Genomic DNA, 20670 nt, shown 5'->3' with positions numbered 1-20670 from the left:
CAAAATGTAGGGTTAAATACAACTGAAGTTCTTTTACGATGGAAAAACCACTTCAAATGCTATTAATATGACTTTTAGTCTCAAATATTAAATTAACGAAAGTAGCAACAGATCTTTTTCTTCTATTTTGTGACGTGCATCAGAGTGAACAGATTAAGGCCCCGTCCACACGGAGACGCGTTTCTGTGAATACGCACAAATTTTTTATCGGATAGGCGTTTCGTCCACACGGACCCGGCGTTTTCGTAAGGTGAAACCGCTCTTTTTTGAAACCGGGTCCCAGAGTGGATAAATTTGAAAACGCCGTCTTTTGCGTTTTCGTCTGGACGGCTAATCCGTATATTTTCTGAAACTATGACGTCATCAGCCCACGTCTCCCCCCTAGTCAGACAGCTCTACGTCACGTAACAGCAACAAAAACATGAACAAACACTGAACGATTGTCTTTATATTAACTAACAATAACAAAGATTAATAAATGTATTGTTCCATGTTTGTTTGTGTACCAAGTTTATGAGCATAATCCAAGTCTTCTTCTCCGTTTTTAGTGTATCTCTGTGGCAGAATTAAAGCGCCACATACTGGTCTGGCATGTATACTACATCATTTTGCGGTTTCGTGTGGACGCGGATATTTCTCGAGACGAGGAAAAAAAAGATCGGATTGGGGTAAGCTCCGTCTCCGTGTGGACGGGGCCTAAGTGTAGCATGGGGACTACGGACTACGATTGGATGTAGGCAGATCTGAACGTGAGCTTGCAGTCGATTGTGCAGGGGCCAGAGTTTAAATGACTGAAGAAAGTACAGCAGATCTCACCAGAAGATGGAGCTATGACATTTTCATTATAAATTACAAGCTCCAAAACACGAAAAGTAAAACAAAACAAAAACATGCATGAACCGGTCACAAAAACATCAATAACATACATTTAGAAAAGACATACATAACATACATTTAGATTTAGACAACTCAATGTATTGGTTATATTAACAAAAACATTTGTACCTTTTAAAAATGCATTTGTCCCAACACAGCACCACTTAAATGAACTGCAAAAAAATGATTTTCTGTGATATCTGACAGTGCATTATAGACTTCTGCATTAACTGGAATAAATTGATCATCGTTTTGCTTGAATTACATTCAGCGACTCCAGAAATTTTTAAGTCTTGTTAATTCTCCATAACCTCCCCTTTACCTCCTGATGTGTGAAACAGACAAGGGAAACACAAACAGATGTGTCTTTTCCTGCAGTAAAACAGCACAAATAGTCCACCCTGGGGTCGGAGAGTCCAAACCAGCTCTCAAAGCTACCTCCCTCGATGGAAAAATACCCCTTGCCCTGCGCTTTCCCCTCGGTGAAATAAAGCAGAGACTTTGATCTACAGCCCAATATAGTTCCTCACTCTTTCTGATGATGCCCGTGATACTGTGGGCAGGGGATGACATCATCGTTTGGTTTGTTAGCATGTGAGGCTCTTTGAAGTGTGAATGGTGTGTGTGTGTGGTGGGGTTAGAGCAGAATTAGTTTGCCTGAGGGAGGCACCTCTAAAGGCCCCCACTATTCAATCCTGCACAAAGAGTGAGAGACAAACAGAGAAATGGAGAGAGAGTGTTAGATGTGCTAAAACAGAGCGGCAGGAGTGAGACAGATCCAGTTTTGGACTGAGCTTTTGTACACTCCCATAAATGAATCTCTTAGCTGCAGTTTAAGTGGGTCAAGAGGAGCGTTTTTAACTTGAAAGAAAGCATCTTTTATTATTTCCTCTAAAAGAAAACCACGGAAAGGAGGAAAGGTTTTCATGATATCAGCCAGTCTCTGATCTCATGCCTGAGCCATGCCAAGAATGTGTTTTTTCCTGAAAGGATAGTGTATGTCAAAATGTGTGCGGGTATAATGCACACTGGATTTTTAGGAGGCACAGGCTTAAATTCTCCTGACAGTTATTGCTCTGTAACTCACCAGGCCTGGACTCAAAGCACCAAGCTACAGGCAGGACGCTTAACTCCCACAAGAACCAGGTAAACTGCTCTGTCATTTCATTACGGCTGAAATGATCCCCTCTTTCTGAGCAGCTGAAAGTAAAGGAATGGGGAAAATGGGGGAAAATGTCAAAAGAATGGGCTGTGGACCCCCCTGAGCCAAAAAACAGGATCTGAATGAGTGATTCTGAAAAAAAAAGGGGATGAAAATCAAAAAAGGAAACATATAGAGGGAACGCAAAAAAGGTTGATTTGCTACAGGCTGCAGAAAAAAAGTCCAGAGGAAAGACAACTTTTTTATAAATGAAGAGACCCTGCAGAGTGTAGAAAGACCAACCGGGACAGTTCCACAAAAAAAATAATTCTCAGAATAGTAAAACAATCTAAAAAGGGACAAATATTTTTAGCACCATTCATGGATAAAATAAACAAAATCTGTGTCAATTTAGTAATTTACCATATATTTGAAATGATATTTAACACCAACAACAACTAATAAATTTATAAATTGAATATAAAATTATTTATGGTATTTGTCATTATAATAAATACTAATAAAAAATAAATAAATAAAAATCACTCTTCAGTTCAATGACAGCATGTTATGCACATATGCAAGCAGATGCCATATGCCATCTGAAACCTCAGTCAAAAGTAATGCAAATGAAATGATTACTAAAAGATGAAGAAGTGGGATGGAAAACACAGGAGAGACAGCACCTGTATGATAACTAGCCCCTGTAATTTTGACTAATTCAATCTAATCGTGATTTTCGAAGCAAAAGAATGGTGCTTTAAATTCACCGAACCTAAAACCCAGTAAAGGTCATTAATCTTAAACATATCAATTAATGCCTGATGCTGTTGTATGATTGATGAGGAAGGCTTCAGCAGTTTTGTGATTCAGTTCGGTTTTGTTCTTTTGTTGTGCGTGCGTGTCAGGGGTGACGCATGCAAGTATGCACGCGCCGGCTGTGGAGGGAACGTTTCTGTGTTTCTTATAAAGCTTCATGAATGTCAAAGCCGAAAGATTTAGGCACAAGAAAGAAAAGTTCAGCGATGGCATCCACACACACGCACAGAGGAGGGGACTCGCAGCGCGTGACAGATGCGATTGCGGTCTCCTCGCTCTGCTTTAATAAACGTGTTGCATATGTAGAGTTATGCGAAGCACATATGCGCCAGCTGCTCCACAGCAAAAGAGATCAAGATACACTCTCTGACTACTAAAAGCCTGTCAGAAGCACTAGGCCTTTGCGAGAGCTTAATTTGCTACTTCCTCTCTGGTTCAACTCCAATTCAGATGTAGGAAAAAGTCTCATAATAATGCAGATTCTGTTTAACTGCTACCAAAGCTTTGATTCTTCAAAATGCACAAGACTTGTCTATACAGAACAGATGTGGAACTAATTGTTGCACTGCGAAGCTCAGGGTCTGTTTCTGATATAGAACGCGTTGGCTGGCTTTACTGGGGGTAATGACTGTTTGTAAAGAGGAGCTGAGAGGACTGTGGGACTTCCGCAGATTTTGCCATGGCCTGGTTGGCAGCATGCTCATGTGAAGACTATAAAGTTGCCACTGTCTGCCCATTAGTCCAATTTTATGAGTAAAACAGGAAATAATTCTGCTTTGCAGGAGAGCGTATCTAACCTTGGCTTTCTGAAAACAAGCCAGAGCGTTCACGCCTGAACAAGAGACTCGCTTCCAAATGTTTCATACAGAATTTGTATTGTTTCTCATCTAAGTATTTGAAGAATAATTATTTAATTATTTAACATAAAAAAATCTATTTGTAGCACATACTTTAAAGGGAAAAATTCAAATTGTTACCAAATAGAAGCAGAAATAATGAAAAGTGCAACCATATGCCAGGTGTTTCATAATAAATGGAAAAAATTGAAAAAATTAATATTACATCAAAATTATCACTGTTTTAGGCCCTTTTAATATGAATAATTGATAGATAGACAATGGCATGCTATCCAAATAAACATCCAATTTAATAGAGGCAGCAAAAAGAAAGTGGTATTGCCAATTGCGTAAATTGTTAAAAGGATAGTCATTGGTTGGCACTTTGGGTGTGCACTTATAATGTGGGTTCTTTTTTATTCTGTCTGAGTGAGTATAATTTGATTGAACTGTGCCTTGGAGGGGGCTGTTCTGCAGAGCGAGCCAATCATACTGCATTTGAACTATCAAAGTGGCATTAATCAGACCCGATCACAACACTGATCAGACCGAGTGGCTACTTAAACGGCCCTGACACGTGCGCACAGCCCTGGAAAAGCTTATTAGGTCACGCAAACACTCACATGCCCTAAGGGAATACACATTAGCCAACTCGAAAAAGAAAAATGACAATCAGGTCTAAATGAAAATCTAAATTAAAACCAAAGCGGTCTGCTGGCTCTGTTTATACTTTCACTATATTGAAAAAGGAAGTCGTCGAGGCTTAAATGATGGCAAAATCTAGTGTTCACAGAATTCAAAAGTGTCTTACTTGTTTTGGATGCACTTACCATCAAAAAAATGAATAAATAAATAAATGTAAGAAAATTTGATGTAATTGAACAAAACATTGGAAAATGAAAGATTTAAAAGAAAATGAATAAATGAAAAATAAATTAAAGTCAGTATCTAAATCTAAACTAAGATTTCATTATTAAATTTTTATTAAACTGTTGTCTATTTTGTGACCGAGAAGTAAAAACATCAGTGCTCAGCTCTTTAAAGTGCTTTGTCTGTCCAGCACATGCTATCCAGGTGGCTAATGAGTGCAAGGTGCAAACCCACCAGAGATTAGCCAACATGTCATTAACAAGCTGTGAACAGAAAACTGACAGCCCCTTTACTTTGCGTCCTTCCCTCCTCTTATTCTTTACAGAACTCTATAAGGGCCTCATGGGAGGTCAACCATCATACAGATTTGTTTATCATCTTTCATTTCTTGTCAGTGAAAGGGTGTGGAGGTCAGTGTTTTGTAGCCACAGGTGCTAACCCCAGGTTCTGCCACAACAGAGCGAGACACAGGGACTGAGAGACAGTCAGACCACCACAAAAGACAGACACACCTAATTAATAGTGCATGGGGCCTGCTTTGTCCCTTTAGAGTGCTGTCTCCTGTTGTCCGTTGGGGGTTTGAGGGGCAATGAGGTGTAGAGGGGGTCCACTGTTTTTGGGGGGAACTGTCCAGAAATGGCGGTCTACATGGGGGACACATGCCTCAGGCCCAGTCAAGCAGCGTGATGAAAAAGCACATCTTTTAGTCTGTAAATGTTAGTGAAGACTCTTCAGTAACTAGGGTCATAAATGCACGCACACACGCTCAGTGAGACTGGCATATGCTGGAAGTGAGTGGATAATGAGTTTTCCATTCAGGGGTCGGACTATGAGAAAGCAGTCACCTGCATTCTCTTAACCAATTAAACAGGGATCAGTCTGAACCCCTGCTTTTTGCTTTACTGACCTTGCTACCAAAAGAAACCACAAGTACAAAATCCACTCACTTCCACACAACAGTGGCTGGTATTTTTTAAATGAGAGGTGACACAAATTAATGTCAGTTAATCATTGGCTTAAAAGTGTATTGTTCAAGAAATCGCCACTGATATTTCACTTTCACAGTATCACATCACAACACCCTACAGGATGTTTTATAAAGCAAACACTTTAACACACACTTTAACAGTAGAAACGTCCTGTGGGCAGGAAAGTGAGTAAAGATACACTGACGTCACGACCATACAAGCCACCTAAGATGAGCTGAATGACAAAATCTATACGTCTGCTTGCAGATCATCCCTCTTCCAAACATGCTCCTGGCGCAAAGCTGTTGAAAAGTAATCCACTCCCATAATGATCTGACTCACAAGGTGTGGAGTTACACTGAGATAATGGATGGCATAAACCCCCTGATGTGGCCATTTGCCCAGGGCACCCAACTCCAATCTAAGCTGTGTGAGAAATGTTGGTCAATAGCGCATGCAGAGAGGAAACTATTAAAAACACTGCCGTTCACACACTTACAGCCTGAGCTTCCCTCACATACACACTCTGCCAGCGCATGAATGAACAGGGGATTGAAGAGAGCCAGAAAGTAGGGGGTGGAGATCGAGTGAAGAGTAAGAATCTCTCCACAGACTCCAGAAGTGCTCCATTCAAAAGTGTTTTGAGCAACATTTCAGTTGGCCATTCAGTTATATTGGCCTCTCATGAGAAACAACATCTGTTACAGTAGAAACATGAGTCTTGGCATGTCTTCAAAGATTAAAAAATAAAACAAACTTCCTGTGCATCACTAAAAGCACCACATATCAGTCAAACAATCTTGTTTTAATCAGCATAACGCTCCTCTAAACTCCTACCTCTCCATGGCTATATCCGTTTTCCTGCTCGGCTAAGACGCTGGTGGTCCCATGACCAGAGCACGGAGCGGCGGCAGTCATCCTTCTCTCTCTCTCTCTCTTTCAGAATGACAAAGTAACTGAGAGAGAGAGCCAGTGGCGCCCACTCCCCTCCTCCCTACTATTCACAGGCAAATGTAAGTCTAAATACCAGATGGGTCTGCCCCAGCAACTTCACTAGAGGAGGCGGAGGCGGAGGGGGCAGAGGGGGTAGAGGGCAGAGAGGGAAGGGGGGGATGGGACAGGAGGGTGTCTGTCAACAACACTACAAAGCCCTTCGCCAGAAAGGTCAAAGGAAAGACGGCAGAGCGATGGCTGAAACTTGGCACACTGGTGCTAACTGGACCTTGTGAATGGAGTGATAAAATCCAGAGCGGTGATGGGAAGGGTAAAATCCCAGCCAAAGGCCCAGTCGATGATTCATAAACACACAGATAAACACACAAGTGACTGGTATAATCACGTGAAGTGCAGCAAGGTCAAAACTATATATGTGACCCTGGAGCATGGACCACACAACCAGTCTCAAGTAGCACGGGTATATTTGTAGCAATTTTTTTTTTGCACCTTCAAATATTCAAATAGTTGTATCACAGCCAAATATTGTCATATCCTAATAAGCTTATTTATTCAGCTTTCAAATGATGTATAAATCTCAACTCACAAACCTGACCCTTATGACTGGTTTTGTGGTCCAGGGTCACAAATGTGTTTTTACTGGTTCTGTATGTGTAACACTTGTATGGTTGAGCAAGCTGTAAGCTGTATTCAGTTAGAGCTGGATTAGATGAAAACAGCAACAGAAGGCATGTGGGGAAAGAATTCATTCCTTAGAGACACGGGAGTATCAATAACCTGATCAATACTCAACCGCTCACAGTATGTTGCACACATACACACATATTAATCCAATACAACAACTGCCGCGTGTGTCACTACTGGATTTGCTCAAATGATAAATTATACGCTTTTTAAATAAAAATCTAATAAAAATTAGAAACAAAAATGTATTATATTTCTTTAATGTGCAAAAAGAAGACAACTAAAAATTTTGATGAAAGAAAATTAAACCTATATTAGAAATGAATTAATCTGAATGAATATAAAATGGTATGTATACATAATATTAGCATTTTCTGAAATAGTTTGTTATAAATACAATTAAAAAGTGTTTCTGTAATAGACTAGACATATGAAAACTATTAAAGTGATGACAATGTTGTTTTCATAGTTGTTATTAAATTAGTCAAATTATTTTTCTTAAATAAAATCAAGCTAAAATAAAATAGAAATATTAGGAAAAACTTTTAAAACTTTAATGGAATTAGAAATGTTGCCTTGTTGCAATTAAAACAACAAAAAAACATTAAAGCTAAAAATAAATATTTTACAAAAGAACTGATAAAATGTCAAAAGAAAAATCACAAAATTCTAAAAAACCTAAACTAAAATTAAAACGTAAATAATACTAACATACTAACACACGTGTGTGTGTGTGTGTGTGTACACGCACACACACAAATACATATATATAATTATTTTCTTTTGATTTTGGGTAAAATGTGACTTGGACATGTCTTTGTGAGATTCATCCATTTCCATTCACTGTGAGAGGGCATAAATATGCTCATCCTCTCTGAGCAGAAGCCTGTAGTGCGTTAATTCAGTTGTACTGTCGTATTATCATTATAATGACAACATGGTGGTGCTATTTTCTTTGACATGCAATGTCGGACCGTTTGTGTTTAGGCTTAAAACCATGTAAAACACAAGAGGAGATGAGTTGCCTAGTAGCATTATAGAGATGAGTGACACCCTGAACCTGCATTTTCAAACACTAATGTAAGAGTTTGAATGAATTTAAAATATAACGCTGGGAGCAATTGAAAAAAATCTTCACAGACGATAGTCCCACACTAGCTTGTAAAGATGAGCATTACGGTCAATCCAGTCAGTTTGCCCTCATCCTCCCATCAAACACCATCTCTGTGATTCCTCTCTCTGCCCTCTTACACACGCAGACCATCTGGAGTAGAAAGGACTCGGTCTCACACACTGAGCTCTACTGTCTGCTGTGCCTCGGGCTCTATCACTGGGCTGATGCTCACAGCTTCGCTGTCACTTTCTGCACTGCTGGCTGCTGTGATTGCCTGCAGGGCTCTGAACCAGACAATAGATTGTCAATATTATGTTTGTCACCCAATGTGTGTCAGTAAGCTCATACAGTGCCCAGTAAGGTCAGAGTACATTCATTCATTCACACTCACTTTAGATATTTATTTTGAAGTGAAACCTTAGGTCACACAAAAGTGAAATCTCTTTTGTGTGACCTAAGTAAATTCTCTTCTTAATTATTTTTAAAGAAATACTTTTGTTCAGTAATGTATGAATTAATTGATCAAAACTGAGAGTAAATACATCATGCGAAAGATATCGGTTTAATTTGAACTTTCTATTTACCATAGAATCATGAAAAAATAAATAATGGTTTCCACAAAAATATTTAGAAACACAACTGTTTTCATAAATAATAATAATAATAATAAAAAATAATAATAAAGTTTCTTGAACACCAAATCAGCATATCAGAATGATTTCTGAAGGATGATGTGACACTGAAGACTGGAGTAATGATTTTGAAAATACAGCTTTACCACCACAGGAATAAAGTACACTGTAAAATATATTAAAATAGAAAAGAGTTCATTTTAAATGTAATAATATTTCACAATAGCAAAGTTTTTCTGTATTTATGATTAAATAAATGAAACCTCAGCAAGCAAGAGAAACTTCTTTCAAAAACACTTCAAAAATGTACTTACCTAAAACTTTTGAACAGTTCTATATTTTACAGAAAAACAATTAATTTCAGAAATTTCCATTTACTACAGAAAAGTTTTACATTTGCTACAGATATTCCCATAACCTTTTAAGATTTAAGACATTTAGAAATTCCCATGACTTTTCCATGACTGAAAAATCACAGTTTTGCAATTCTATGATATTTGAGGTCTTCTATGAGCACTGAAACCTTTCTCAGCCGTTCATTCATTGATGTTGTCCTGTAGTATGAATAGAGTCTGGTGTCCTGTGGTTTCGCTCAGCCTCAGCTGTCACAGCATACCCATTGTGTTTCAAGACCACAATCCACACTGGCCAGCTCATCAGCCGTGTTCGGATCGCTCAAATCAGTTTCTAAATCTGGGATGAGTCCATCCGTCATCGAAGACAAATCAAGTCCAGCATGTGGTCACTCAAAGATAAAGACTCTGTGCTATCAATGATCACACAGAGTCACACATATAATGCTCACACAAGGCTAATACACACATGAATACTGTTATACAATGAATACAAAACCAGCGATGTTGTCATATTCGAGTCTAATCAAAAGCTCAATATGACATGCCCAGGAATTGGTGTGAATGACCATTCATGTGCGCCAGTCAGATGAGCCCAGTGAGTTCCACAAGTGTCTAAAGAGGATAAAATGCGTGCTCCGTCAGAGACTGGTCTAGAAACAGGAAGTTGTATATAAACTAAGCCAGCTTTTGATTCACGTCCAATCAAAAGCTTTGATTAATACACGAATACCCTAACAACCTTTGTCTGTATGCCAATGGAAGGAGGACAGGGCTTGGAAGAGGTGGTCATGCCTACAGGACAAGGAGTCTATATGTGGATGATCTGATAGCTCAGCAACACTACGATTATGTTAATGATAAAATCTGATAGCGTTCAGCCAACTGGACTATCTGTCCCTGCCGGGGCTCAGGGGGAAATACTGAAGACAGACTAAAGTGTTCAACACTCACCCAGTGTCACTGCAGAGGAAAAACACAATGGTCTGATCACAGAGACAATCGTGTGTGTGTGTGTGTGTGTGTGTGTGTGAATGTGTTTGTTTGCCTGACATCACCGCCAGTCAGGGATTTCCGTAATAGCTGGTGCTTTAGAAACACTGTACTCTCTTCAGAGGAACTAGAGGCTGATGGAAAAATACATGAAAAAGTCCTCCATTGCCATCCCTTAACACTATCTAGATCATTCAACTCAAAATTGTGATGTCAAATTATCTGTTAATTCTAAAGGTTTCAGCACTGGGGAAATATAGAGGACAGATAGTGTTCAATAAGACAAGGTTTCACAACCTAGGGGTCATGACCTCCACCAGGGGTCGCCAAGCCTTCTTGATTATAGGGAAACTACATTTAGAATGACCACAAATGTATTAATCATTCTGAGCAATTTACACACCTTGTAATTAGAAAACAGTACCAGTACACGGAGTAATCTCTTATTATCCACCAAACCAATATTTCAATCAAATAAAGCCTCAAGCAATCCAGTACATATAATTCAAAGGATAGGTCACTGAAAAATTCTTTATTCGTTATTTATATCGTTATTCTTTCATAATTTTCTCAACGTCTTGCCATTTCAAACTTGTATGACTTGCTTTGTTACTCAACAGAAGGTATTTCAAAACTAGATGGGGTCCAAACTTTGCACCCCAGTGCTTTTTATTGAATGAAGGGGAAAAAAACATTGAAGAAAGTTGGTCATACAGGTTTGGAATGACATGATGGTGAGTAAACGATGACAGAATTATCATTTTTGGGTGAACTATCCCCATACTAAACCATTTAGGACAACCTTTCTAACAAATCACCTCTACACAATCTGAAAATCTTCTCAACTTTTCACACACTACACTAGAGTTACAGAGAATACAGCTTCAGGGTGTTCAAGCTCAAAACCAGTAGCACGACAAGTGAGCACAAGTAGTAAAAGTAAAAACAGAAAGACAGAGAATTCCAGGGGAGATCATATTACGAGCGACTAATGACCACTCACCTTGTCAAAAAACTCGTAGAGTCGAACGGTCTTGTCAATTTTATCCTTGGTTTCCTCCACTCGCTGGGAGAAATCATGTAGATGGACCCAGAATGAGCGTACTTTCACCTCGTACACCTGCAGCTCTGCTGAAGAGATGTCTTCCCACTTCTCTAAGCGCTTGAGGAGAGCTTCACCGCTCTTACAGTGCTCCTGAACACACACACACACACACACACACCCAGAATTACACAGTGCACTGGTATGAAAACAGAGGGTGCGACAGAGGTGACTACATTTGAACAGTTACAAACGCTCTTCAAGCTCATGTTGACATAATAAAGCAAATGTTTGACACCTGCTGTAAAATATTACCTCTCAGTTCAAATGAAAACATCATAAGGCATTTGTTGAAAAAATATGAAAAAAAAAAAAATGTCGATGCTATAGCAGGGGGTAAAGAGCGCTGTGTTAAACAAGTTTAATAAGAGTTGACATACATATGCAGCGGTGTAAAATTCTCTGAAGACAGTCTGTTTATGACGTAACTTCTCCAAGGAATCTTCCAGCTCACTCAGTGTCTGCAGACGAGTCTCGCCCACTTCTTCTATCCACTGACTCACCTAAGAGACAACATATACATACAAACAGTTATTTCTGCTTCAGTCCAGCGTCACTCTGTTAGTCTCACCCAGAACGACACATATTTATGCTCTCTGTTCTCTGTGACGGCAGACTTTGGCAGTAGATTGAAACATAAGCACACAAACACATCCTTCAAGTGTCTGTGATCTGATATCTGTGAGATGCTATAGTGCTAGATTACACTTTCTCATGATGTGCATGAATGTGTGTGTGTGCTTGGCTAATCCGCTTCAGCAGCTTCCACTATAACCTTGCCAACAGGATTTTTCCCCCTCTTTCTGCCTGCTGGGTACAATCATCCATTAAAACAATCAGAAGAATAAATCACAAGGTCTCGTGTAGCTTAGTAAGGCTGATTGTGAGTCAGTGTGCTTTGTGTGTGGTACTTCAGTACAGTGTTCAGTATTTTTCATGTTTAAATTCACTACAAAAACACTGTTGAGAATCAGACAAAAACTGGGCTCATATTATCAATGCAAATGCTTCTATTTTGGAGTCCTTTCTACCAAAAATCTATTTCATTTCATAATTTAAGAGAAAAGTTTAACTTAAAATGTACATACTTAGAAGTATGTTTATAGAGGATTTGTAAAGTGATTTAAAATTGATTTAAAAATGATCTATTTTCAAGCAAATATAAGAAACGATCCCAATAAAGAACAGGTACCATATGCTGAGTCTCAGACGCAGCTGTTATTATCATCTGTCATTAATACAGTTCATAATAGCAAGTGCAAAACTTTAGTCCTCACCTCTCTGAATCCCTCCTCCAGAGTCTTAAACTCCATGATGAATTCCAGTTCCTGTGTGCATTTGTTGGACAGCATCACCAGTCTGTGAACCAACTCGTCCACTTGGTTGTACAGACAGCCTGCACTCTCGATGGCATCTCTAAAACACACACCAACAGGATTTCTTTAGCATATTAAATGTAGTCTACATATAGTCTTAAACTTGTTTCTAATCACGGAGAGAAACTCCAAGCATCTGAGCTCAGAGAAACACTGACTGCAGGACTCCCCTCTCATTGGCTTAGACGCGCTTGCAGGACTCCCCTCTCATTGGCTAAGACAGCATTAAAGAACTATTGATTGGGCCAGGCTTTTAGAGACTGAATGTAATTAGATGTGCAAGTTAGTTTTACAGTAATGGGTGACAGTATGGAACAGAGCTAGAGCTTGTGTGTGTGTTATATGAGAAAAGAAAAAGACTATAAATGAAATAAACTATGTCAACTGAGTCAATGACTGTATACAGTGATACTGTACAAATAGTATGTGAGAAAATAGGTATTTCTTTAATTGCAAAATTGCGAAGAAATAAGAGTAAAAATGCATTTTGTGTGTTAAAAATGCATTGTGATACACACTGACAAAACACACTGTGCACTGCAGCAGAGACTGATATCTACTGGATGACTTCATCACTGCTGTAGTTCACTTATATAATACTGTATTGTGCTCTAGTCAAACATTTATACAACATTTCCCCTCAACAATATGCCAGCTTACTCAGTCAAACAGTGATCAGTGTCTGATCCAAACATAACAACAATGTCAATATTAGAATATAGAACTTTTTTTGAATACTTGTCAAAGGAAGTAAGACTTAGTAATGCAGACAGAAACATGGCACATGCACAACAACACAGCCACACTGAACTGTGCCCCCTGCTGTTAGATACACATATATACATATTTGCATGTTAAAATAAAGTCCTTTTCATGGTTTGTCTGTTTGGAGCTTGACAGCCCTAGTTTCCATTCAATATCAGTGTGTGGAAAAAAGCTGCAACAGAGTTACAGAAAAAAGAAAAGTTCAAAAGGTTTGGAAAGTAAATGATAATTGATTTTTAATTGGGGGTGAACTTCAGGGTTTTGGTGGATGCAAGTTCAGTGTTGGAACAATCTGAGTATTACACACAATGGGAGGCAAATCAGTGACCTCAGAATAAGTCCAAAACCCACCAATCATTCACAGCACACACCCAGAGCAAACACGGGTTATCACAGCGTGCACGACATATCAAAGACATTCCAGCAGGAGAGAATGACAAAAGAGTGAGTGAGAGAGATAAGAGTCTAAAGATGGATGGATGAAAAACCAGAAGCCTTCATTATCAGCTCAATGAAGCACTCATAGCACTGTTGATTAATTCTGTTCGGTAGAGACAAAATGATGAATAAACACGTTTGTGATTCATTTTATATTTCTATGTTATAAAGTATTTAATATACTAATAATAATAATTGGAAATAATAGACAACAATAAGCACTACAAAAAAATATCTAAATATTATTGCTATTAAATTAAATGTTATAGTTTTTAATAATCATATTTTTTTTTTTATTAATTAGGCTACTTTTTTATTAGGGATTACTGGTGACTATTATTTTGATTATTATTATTATTACTACTACTACTATTAATACCATATATATTATCAGAGCTGGGTAGATTACTTATTTATGGTAATCAGTTACTGATTACAGATTACATGACAAAATTTGTAGTCTGTAATATAATCTCTTAGATTACACATTTTTTGGTAATGTAATCTGATTACTTTTGGATTACATTTAGATTACATTTGTGCTAACCCTTATTTGATAGCACATATATTAAATTAGCTTAATCTTGTACAATTTTGACATATACAAAGAAAAAACATATTCCACAAAATATATTTAATTCACCAACAAGAGTCACAATTGTTTCTTTTTCAAGTGCAATGTGTGGACAGTTATACTTACAAACATTACTTATTAACATTAATGTGCCTTGCTGTTAGTGTTTGCTAGTAACACTGAATAAAACTTATAATTAATTACTTCTAATTAAGTAAATTTGGAAAACAGCTACACTACAAAAAAACTATATTGAAAAACATGAAATTAAAAGCAATATCACTGCCAGGTTAAATATTTAATCTAATAGAAGACTAGACGTGCATATGAATGTATCAATGAAAAACAAAACAAAAATAGCTACATTGCAAACATGAATTTTGAAAAAGACTAAAAAAGGAAGAAAAAAAAATTAGGAGAATCAATGAATTGTGAACAACTTATTACCATTGTGTAAATAAAATGTAATCATGTAATCCATAAAAAAGTAACTGTAGTCTGATTACGAGTATTTTAAAAAGTAGTTTACTCTAATTACAAGTACTTGAGTTTTGGAATCTGATTAATCCAGATTACATGTAATCCGTTACTACCCAGCTCTGTATATTATACAGTTTGACAAGGACTATAGAGAATAAAAAAAGAGGAATAAACATATGTATATTTGAAACAAATCTAGGTTGTAGGACTACCGGTGAGTAACAGGGTAATCATTCCAGTCAGTAAAAAAAAGCAAGGGGTCATAGTTCACCTTTCGGATCCAAAGGAAACGTTAAAAAGACTCGACTAAGAGGGATTATGTGTGAGGGAAGAAGTCAGTGTCATAAACACAGAAAAAGGCAGAGAAAAGGGCCGGATTTGTTCACTATTGTCAAGCACTTTAGAGTCAGTCACACCTGTGAGGCTGAGCCCTTTGTGTGTCTGTCAGCATCCAGGTGATGCGTTTGTGTGTGAGCAGCTCAGACAGCTAAGGTTTCATTTTGGCATTCGTTAGACAGCAAATGAGCAACCTGAAGAACATGCACCGCCTTTAAACTACCTAATATGAAAGACACAAAAGGGAAGGAGATGACAATGCCGACAATAAATCAGGTTACAGAATTGGAGAGTCTGGCTTAGATTGCTGCCGCTTGCATGTTTAAGCAGATGAAGACTGTGGGAAACCTAAATTTAAACCCTCAAAGAGCGACCCACCGGGTCTTTATCAGCAGAGACCCTCACAAACTCCGAGCTCGAGTGTTTGTGTCTGAGCAGGAGGCTTTGAAAGTGAGCAGTGCAGACATGCCTGTGTGTTTTAAGCAAAGTCAAACAGGAAGCAGCACCAGAGCTCTGCTGCATCCAAACCATACTATGTTATCAGAGACAGACACAAGCGCATACTGGTGTCTGTTTAGCTCTGAGATTATGTGTGTATGTTTCAGGATGAAATGATTGTGTGCAGATAAAGACATTTCTTTTGGCCCAGCTGTGGGAAATAACATTCACACTCCCTCAACCTCGAGCTGAACCCAGCCCTGATCATCAGAGATCTGAACATGCTCTCCCACGCTCTCAACACTTTTTTTTTTGTCTCTCATTATCCCTCTCTTGTTTGTCATTCGAATGTCTCTTATAATTGTACAATTTAGTTCCAACCTATTTAGGCTGCATCGTTAATAGAACTTCATTGGTGACTCAGCTGTAATGTTCTACATAGGCAGGAACTCGCATGAATCAATTTAGAACTGATTTCTATATTTGAAAATCACTTTTATAATGAGTATGCATAGCACATACAAACATGTCATTTACAGTCTCTGCTTTTATCAATATGCTCCTTTTCAGTATTTTATTTTTTAAATAATGCTTTTGTTCTGTAAGGATGCATTAAATAAAAAAAATAAAATAAAAAGCTTAAAATTATTATTTTAGAGCACAAAATCAGAATTAAAATTAAAATGATTTCCAAAGGATCATGAAACACTGAAGACAGAAGTTATGATTTATGAAAATTCTGCTTTGACAACACAGGAATAAAAAAAATAAAAAAATTAAACTGTAATACTATTTTACAATATTACTGTTTTTTTATTTTATATTATTATATTTCAGGTCAAATAAATGCAGCATTGATGAGCATAAGAGAGTCCCATACAAAATATTGACTGGTGTTTGTATAATAATATTTTTCTTGCATTTATTGCATTTATTTTTTCAGTGAGCTTGCTAGTGTGTATTCTGGGATTGCCTTTTCTACAAAGGACATGTCATGCTGCCTTTGACCAAAAAAATGTTGCCTGTTGACAGCATAATTAAATTGCTTAACTTTTGTGATGTGTGCAGTAGGTTAAAGGTGTTGTCTGGATGATATTTTCTCACCTGTAGTCCTCTGTCAGACTGACGCTGGTCTCCTCTTTTCGCAAACGGGACAGAGCGGCTCCTCCCTCCAGCTGGAGTCGCACCAACCTGCTGTCCTCCAGAACAGTCCTCATCAACTCTCTGTACTTACACAATAAGATCTGTGCTTCCTGCAAACGCACAAACACACATTCATTACTGTAAAACACAGACACTCCATACACCTTATTATTACATATACACATCTCATCTACTGTTCACATTGAGTAATATCTTTCCCTTCTCCAGGACAAACACACACCCCATCATTATTTCCCTGTCTCACAAACTCCATCAGCATAGAGAGTAATACCTGCGGTTCCTGGAGCAGCACACATTACCTGTACACACACTCACGCACACAGGCATTATTATTCATCAAATGATATCTACACCTCCTTCATCTAATACCAGCTCATGTTTGTACTCATTAAGTGATCAAATGAGCTTAAGCTGCAGTACAATGTGTAATACACATAACTGCCACACCTTTGGGTGTGTGTGCACACGTTTGTAGTCTTTCTTAACAATATAACACTTGTCTTGCACTTTATATACTGACCCCCTTTGGTGTAGATCCAGTATAATGACAGAGCAAAAGTTACCTAAATATTGATACGATTTCTGACACGATGCATCGATGCCACAATTATAATATTGTTATCTGTCGTATAAATAGGCGCCTTATTTGGCACTGTACACATTTTCACATAATTTACATCTATGACCTTGTGGACATGACATAATATGACATTCCCACAAGTTAATATGACATTCCCTCAAATTAATATCTCCTGGCCACGACATATCACGTTCCCACAAGTTATTATGTCGGGGCCACAACAAAACTAAGTGAACAGACCGTGTTATCTTAGGGACACCGTACAAAGTGATCATAAAAGACGCTCCGGATTGTTGGAGGAACAGTCGAGTGCTGAGACGTTTTCAGCGCACACATCTGAAGTACAAGCACGCAGACAGACAGCCGCGTCTAGACAGTGCAAACACTAAATTGAGCTCTCTTCCGCTTTTGTGTCCATGGATGAATAAATACAGACAAAATTCAAACAAAATTTGCATTTTGGCAAATATCACAGGAAGCACAGTCGGTTAGACATATGTATTAACGTAAACAGTTGAGAAAGAAAAGGCATGCGTATCAGTATATAAAATCCGTTCTTCGTTCTTAAATTGAAAGCAAACTAATAATACATCTAATGCTGTCAAAGAAATATACAAGTGCTCACTGCTCCTGATTAAATAACCATTGTAACATCAAAAATTATTAATCTATATTTAATTTATACAGTGAAGACTGTGCAGTTATTTTACATTTGATTAGCCTATTACAGATTTTTGGAGCATACCGGAAAATGTATTTTAGACCCATCTGAAAAACTTGAAAAGCACTGTTTATTGAACTTGTGTCTTTGTTGTGTTGTATTTATTTTCTGCTATTACTTGTAATTTGGTTATCTGTAGAAAATATTTTTTAGCACTAAGCCAATAGTAGCAGCCAGAATTGTTTTTCCGATTGTTTATTTTCATTATTATTTAAAAAAATGTGCAAGTCTATTTTTTGTCCCAATTGAGGTACAGAGTAAATGTAAATGTTCTTGTTATATATTTTGGATACTTGTTAAACGTAAAATAGATATATAATATCAAAATATTGATACATCAATCGATATACAGTACTCCTGTATCGAATCAAATATTACATTTTTGAGGTTTTGAAAAATATTGTATCGCTTGGTATGAGAATCGATACCATATCGTATCATGACGAGCCATCTGATTTACACCCCAATTACATAAGCATGAGTTGGCTGGTCATCTAATTTCAAAACAACAGGCCCGATGAAGGGTTGACCCACTCTATGTAGAAAAAAACAAACAAACTGGTTTTCTAGGCCACTAATATGACTGGAGTCATCCTTGGTGATTGTACACTACTATTCAAAAGAATAAAAAATATATTTAAAAAAAGTTAATTTATTCCTGCGATGGCAAAGCTGAATTTTCATCAGCTCTAATCTTCAGTGTCACATAATCCTTCAGAAATCATTTTTCAATATGCTAATTTGGTGCTTGAGAAACATTTTTAATTGTCAATGTTGAAAACAGTTTTCTTGAAAACATATTCTTGAAAAAACCAAGATAAAAAAAATTGGATTCTTTAAATAAATAGAAAGTTCAAAAGAACAGTATTTATTAGATTTGATTATAACAATTTAAACTGCATTGTCACTTTTGATCAACTGAATGCATCCTTGCTGAATAAAGTAATAATTACTTTAAAACAGCAACAAAACTGTATTTACTTAGAATGGTAGTGTACATGATTTTAAACATAGCCATCACAAGTATAGACTTTTTTTTTTTCTTTTTTTTTTGCATCTTTTCGGGTGTAAAAAGTTTAAAATGGTTCACATTACTTGGAACACGTTTATGTTATGGAACACGTTATAATTCCCTGAAAAAAAAAAGTAAGTAAACAAGGGCCACAAATTAGCAAAACATCATCTTAATTAAATTTAAAAACACAAAAAGTGCCTGTAATAGATAGTTTTTGTGGTGTAATCAGGGTGGATGAGTCTATTTGTGCATGTGCCACCCAGAAGAGCATCCATAATACCTACCCAATGGTGCAGACAGTCTAACCACACTATGCCAAGTCTATAAGGAGCTAACAAGAAAAGGTTTTATATTATACTAAATAACCTCAGGAATCTCAACTGAAGCCTTTTTTTTAAATGAATTTGAAAAAGTACTCAAAGTGATACAAATCTCATAATTACTGTCTTATGTCTACACCCTAATTATTGTGAGTGAAGTGGTAGCAATTACATGAAGTACAAATGTCAGTGGATGTTTCTGTGTTTAAAATTGCATTTTTGTTTACAGTACCGCTTTAAAACTCTTTCATAGACACTGTATAATAAACTATTAAATGGATGAAAACTGAACATGTTAGGTTTATGTGGAAATATATGGAGAAAATTACTCCAAATCATATTGAAAAGACATGGAAAAGGAAGAGGGTACATGTTCAAATGAACGGAGGGACACAGAAGAGAAAGGAGAAATGGCAGAGAGATGAGAGGACTTGTTTTGGTCTTCTATTCATCTACCATCTAAGCATCACTTCATCCACAAGAGGGGCTGTTTTAGCATTCAGAAATCCATACCCTCAACCACTGCCTCTCCATTCTACTCTTCAAATAAACCCTTGGTAAGTGATTTTAAAGATGGCTGCAGATAAACCCCCCTCTGGGAGATCATTATTTCTCCTGAGGCCCTGATTTTCCCCAAGAAGCCTGTGGATAAAAAGGTCTTCCGTGACCTCCACTGACAGCCAGAGGTCAACTCAGTCAAAGCCTTGACACACTAACCCCAACCACACACAAACTGAAGTCTATTTTTCAAAACTAGACATCTCTTCTAAATAGAACGGTCTTTAAATCACTGTAACCGGACACCAGTGCCACTACTCTACTTCATGGAAATAGAAAAGAACGCTCTCAGACTCAGAATAGAAGATTTTAGTGGCATGATGATGCCCTCCTGAGGTAGATCACAGTCAAAATACCTACAATATATATATATTCCTTGAACAACAGAGCATAGCAACACCTTGGGTTCAATCTCCATGGAATGCAAAAACCGACAAATATGTATATTTTAAATGCAAGTTGTTTTAGATAAAAGAGTCTATCAGATTAAAGACATTCAGGACAGGGCTAGGACAAAGCATTTTCTGTGAGACTGCTCAGCTGAGCTGTTTTTAGAGAAGTAT

General features: G+C 37.5%; 1 protein-coding gene across 5 annotated transcripts in view; it reads right to left on the bottom strand.

The window, feature by feature from the left end:
• Positions 1 to 20670, bottom strand: part of plekhg4 (pleckstrin homology domain containing, family G (with RhoGef domain) member 4) — a 58076-nt gene that overhangs the window by 9962 nt on the left and 27444 nt on the right. For all 5 annotated transcript variants that reach the window (XM_026267547.1, XM_026267546.1, XM_026267548.1 and 2 more), the window contains 4 exons: positions 16854 to 17002; positions 12620 to 12758; positions 11723 to 11845; positions 11244 to 11435 (listed from right to left, as the gene is read on the bottom strand). In XM_026267547.1, the coding sequence (XP_026123332.1) occupies positions 11244 to 11435; positions 11723 to 11845; positions 12620 to 12758; positions 16854 to 17002 (603 nt within the window). The remainder of the gene's footprint in view (positions 1 to 11243; positions 11436 to 11722; positions 11846 to 12619; positions 12759 to 16853; positions 17003 to 20670) is intronic.

Source organism: Carassius auratus, chromosome 7, assembly GCF_003368295.1.
Source record: "Carassius auratus strain Wakin chromosome 7, ASM336829v1, whole genome shotgun sequence".
Lineage (NCBI taxonomy): Eukaryota > Metazoa > Chordata > Actinopteri > Cypriniformes > Cyprinidae > Carassius > Carassius auratus.
Note: the sequence above shows the minus strand (reverse complement) of the source record. Positions and strands in the feature narration are given on the sequence as shown.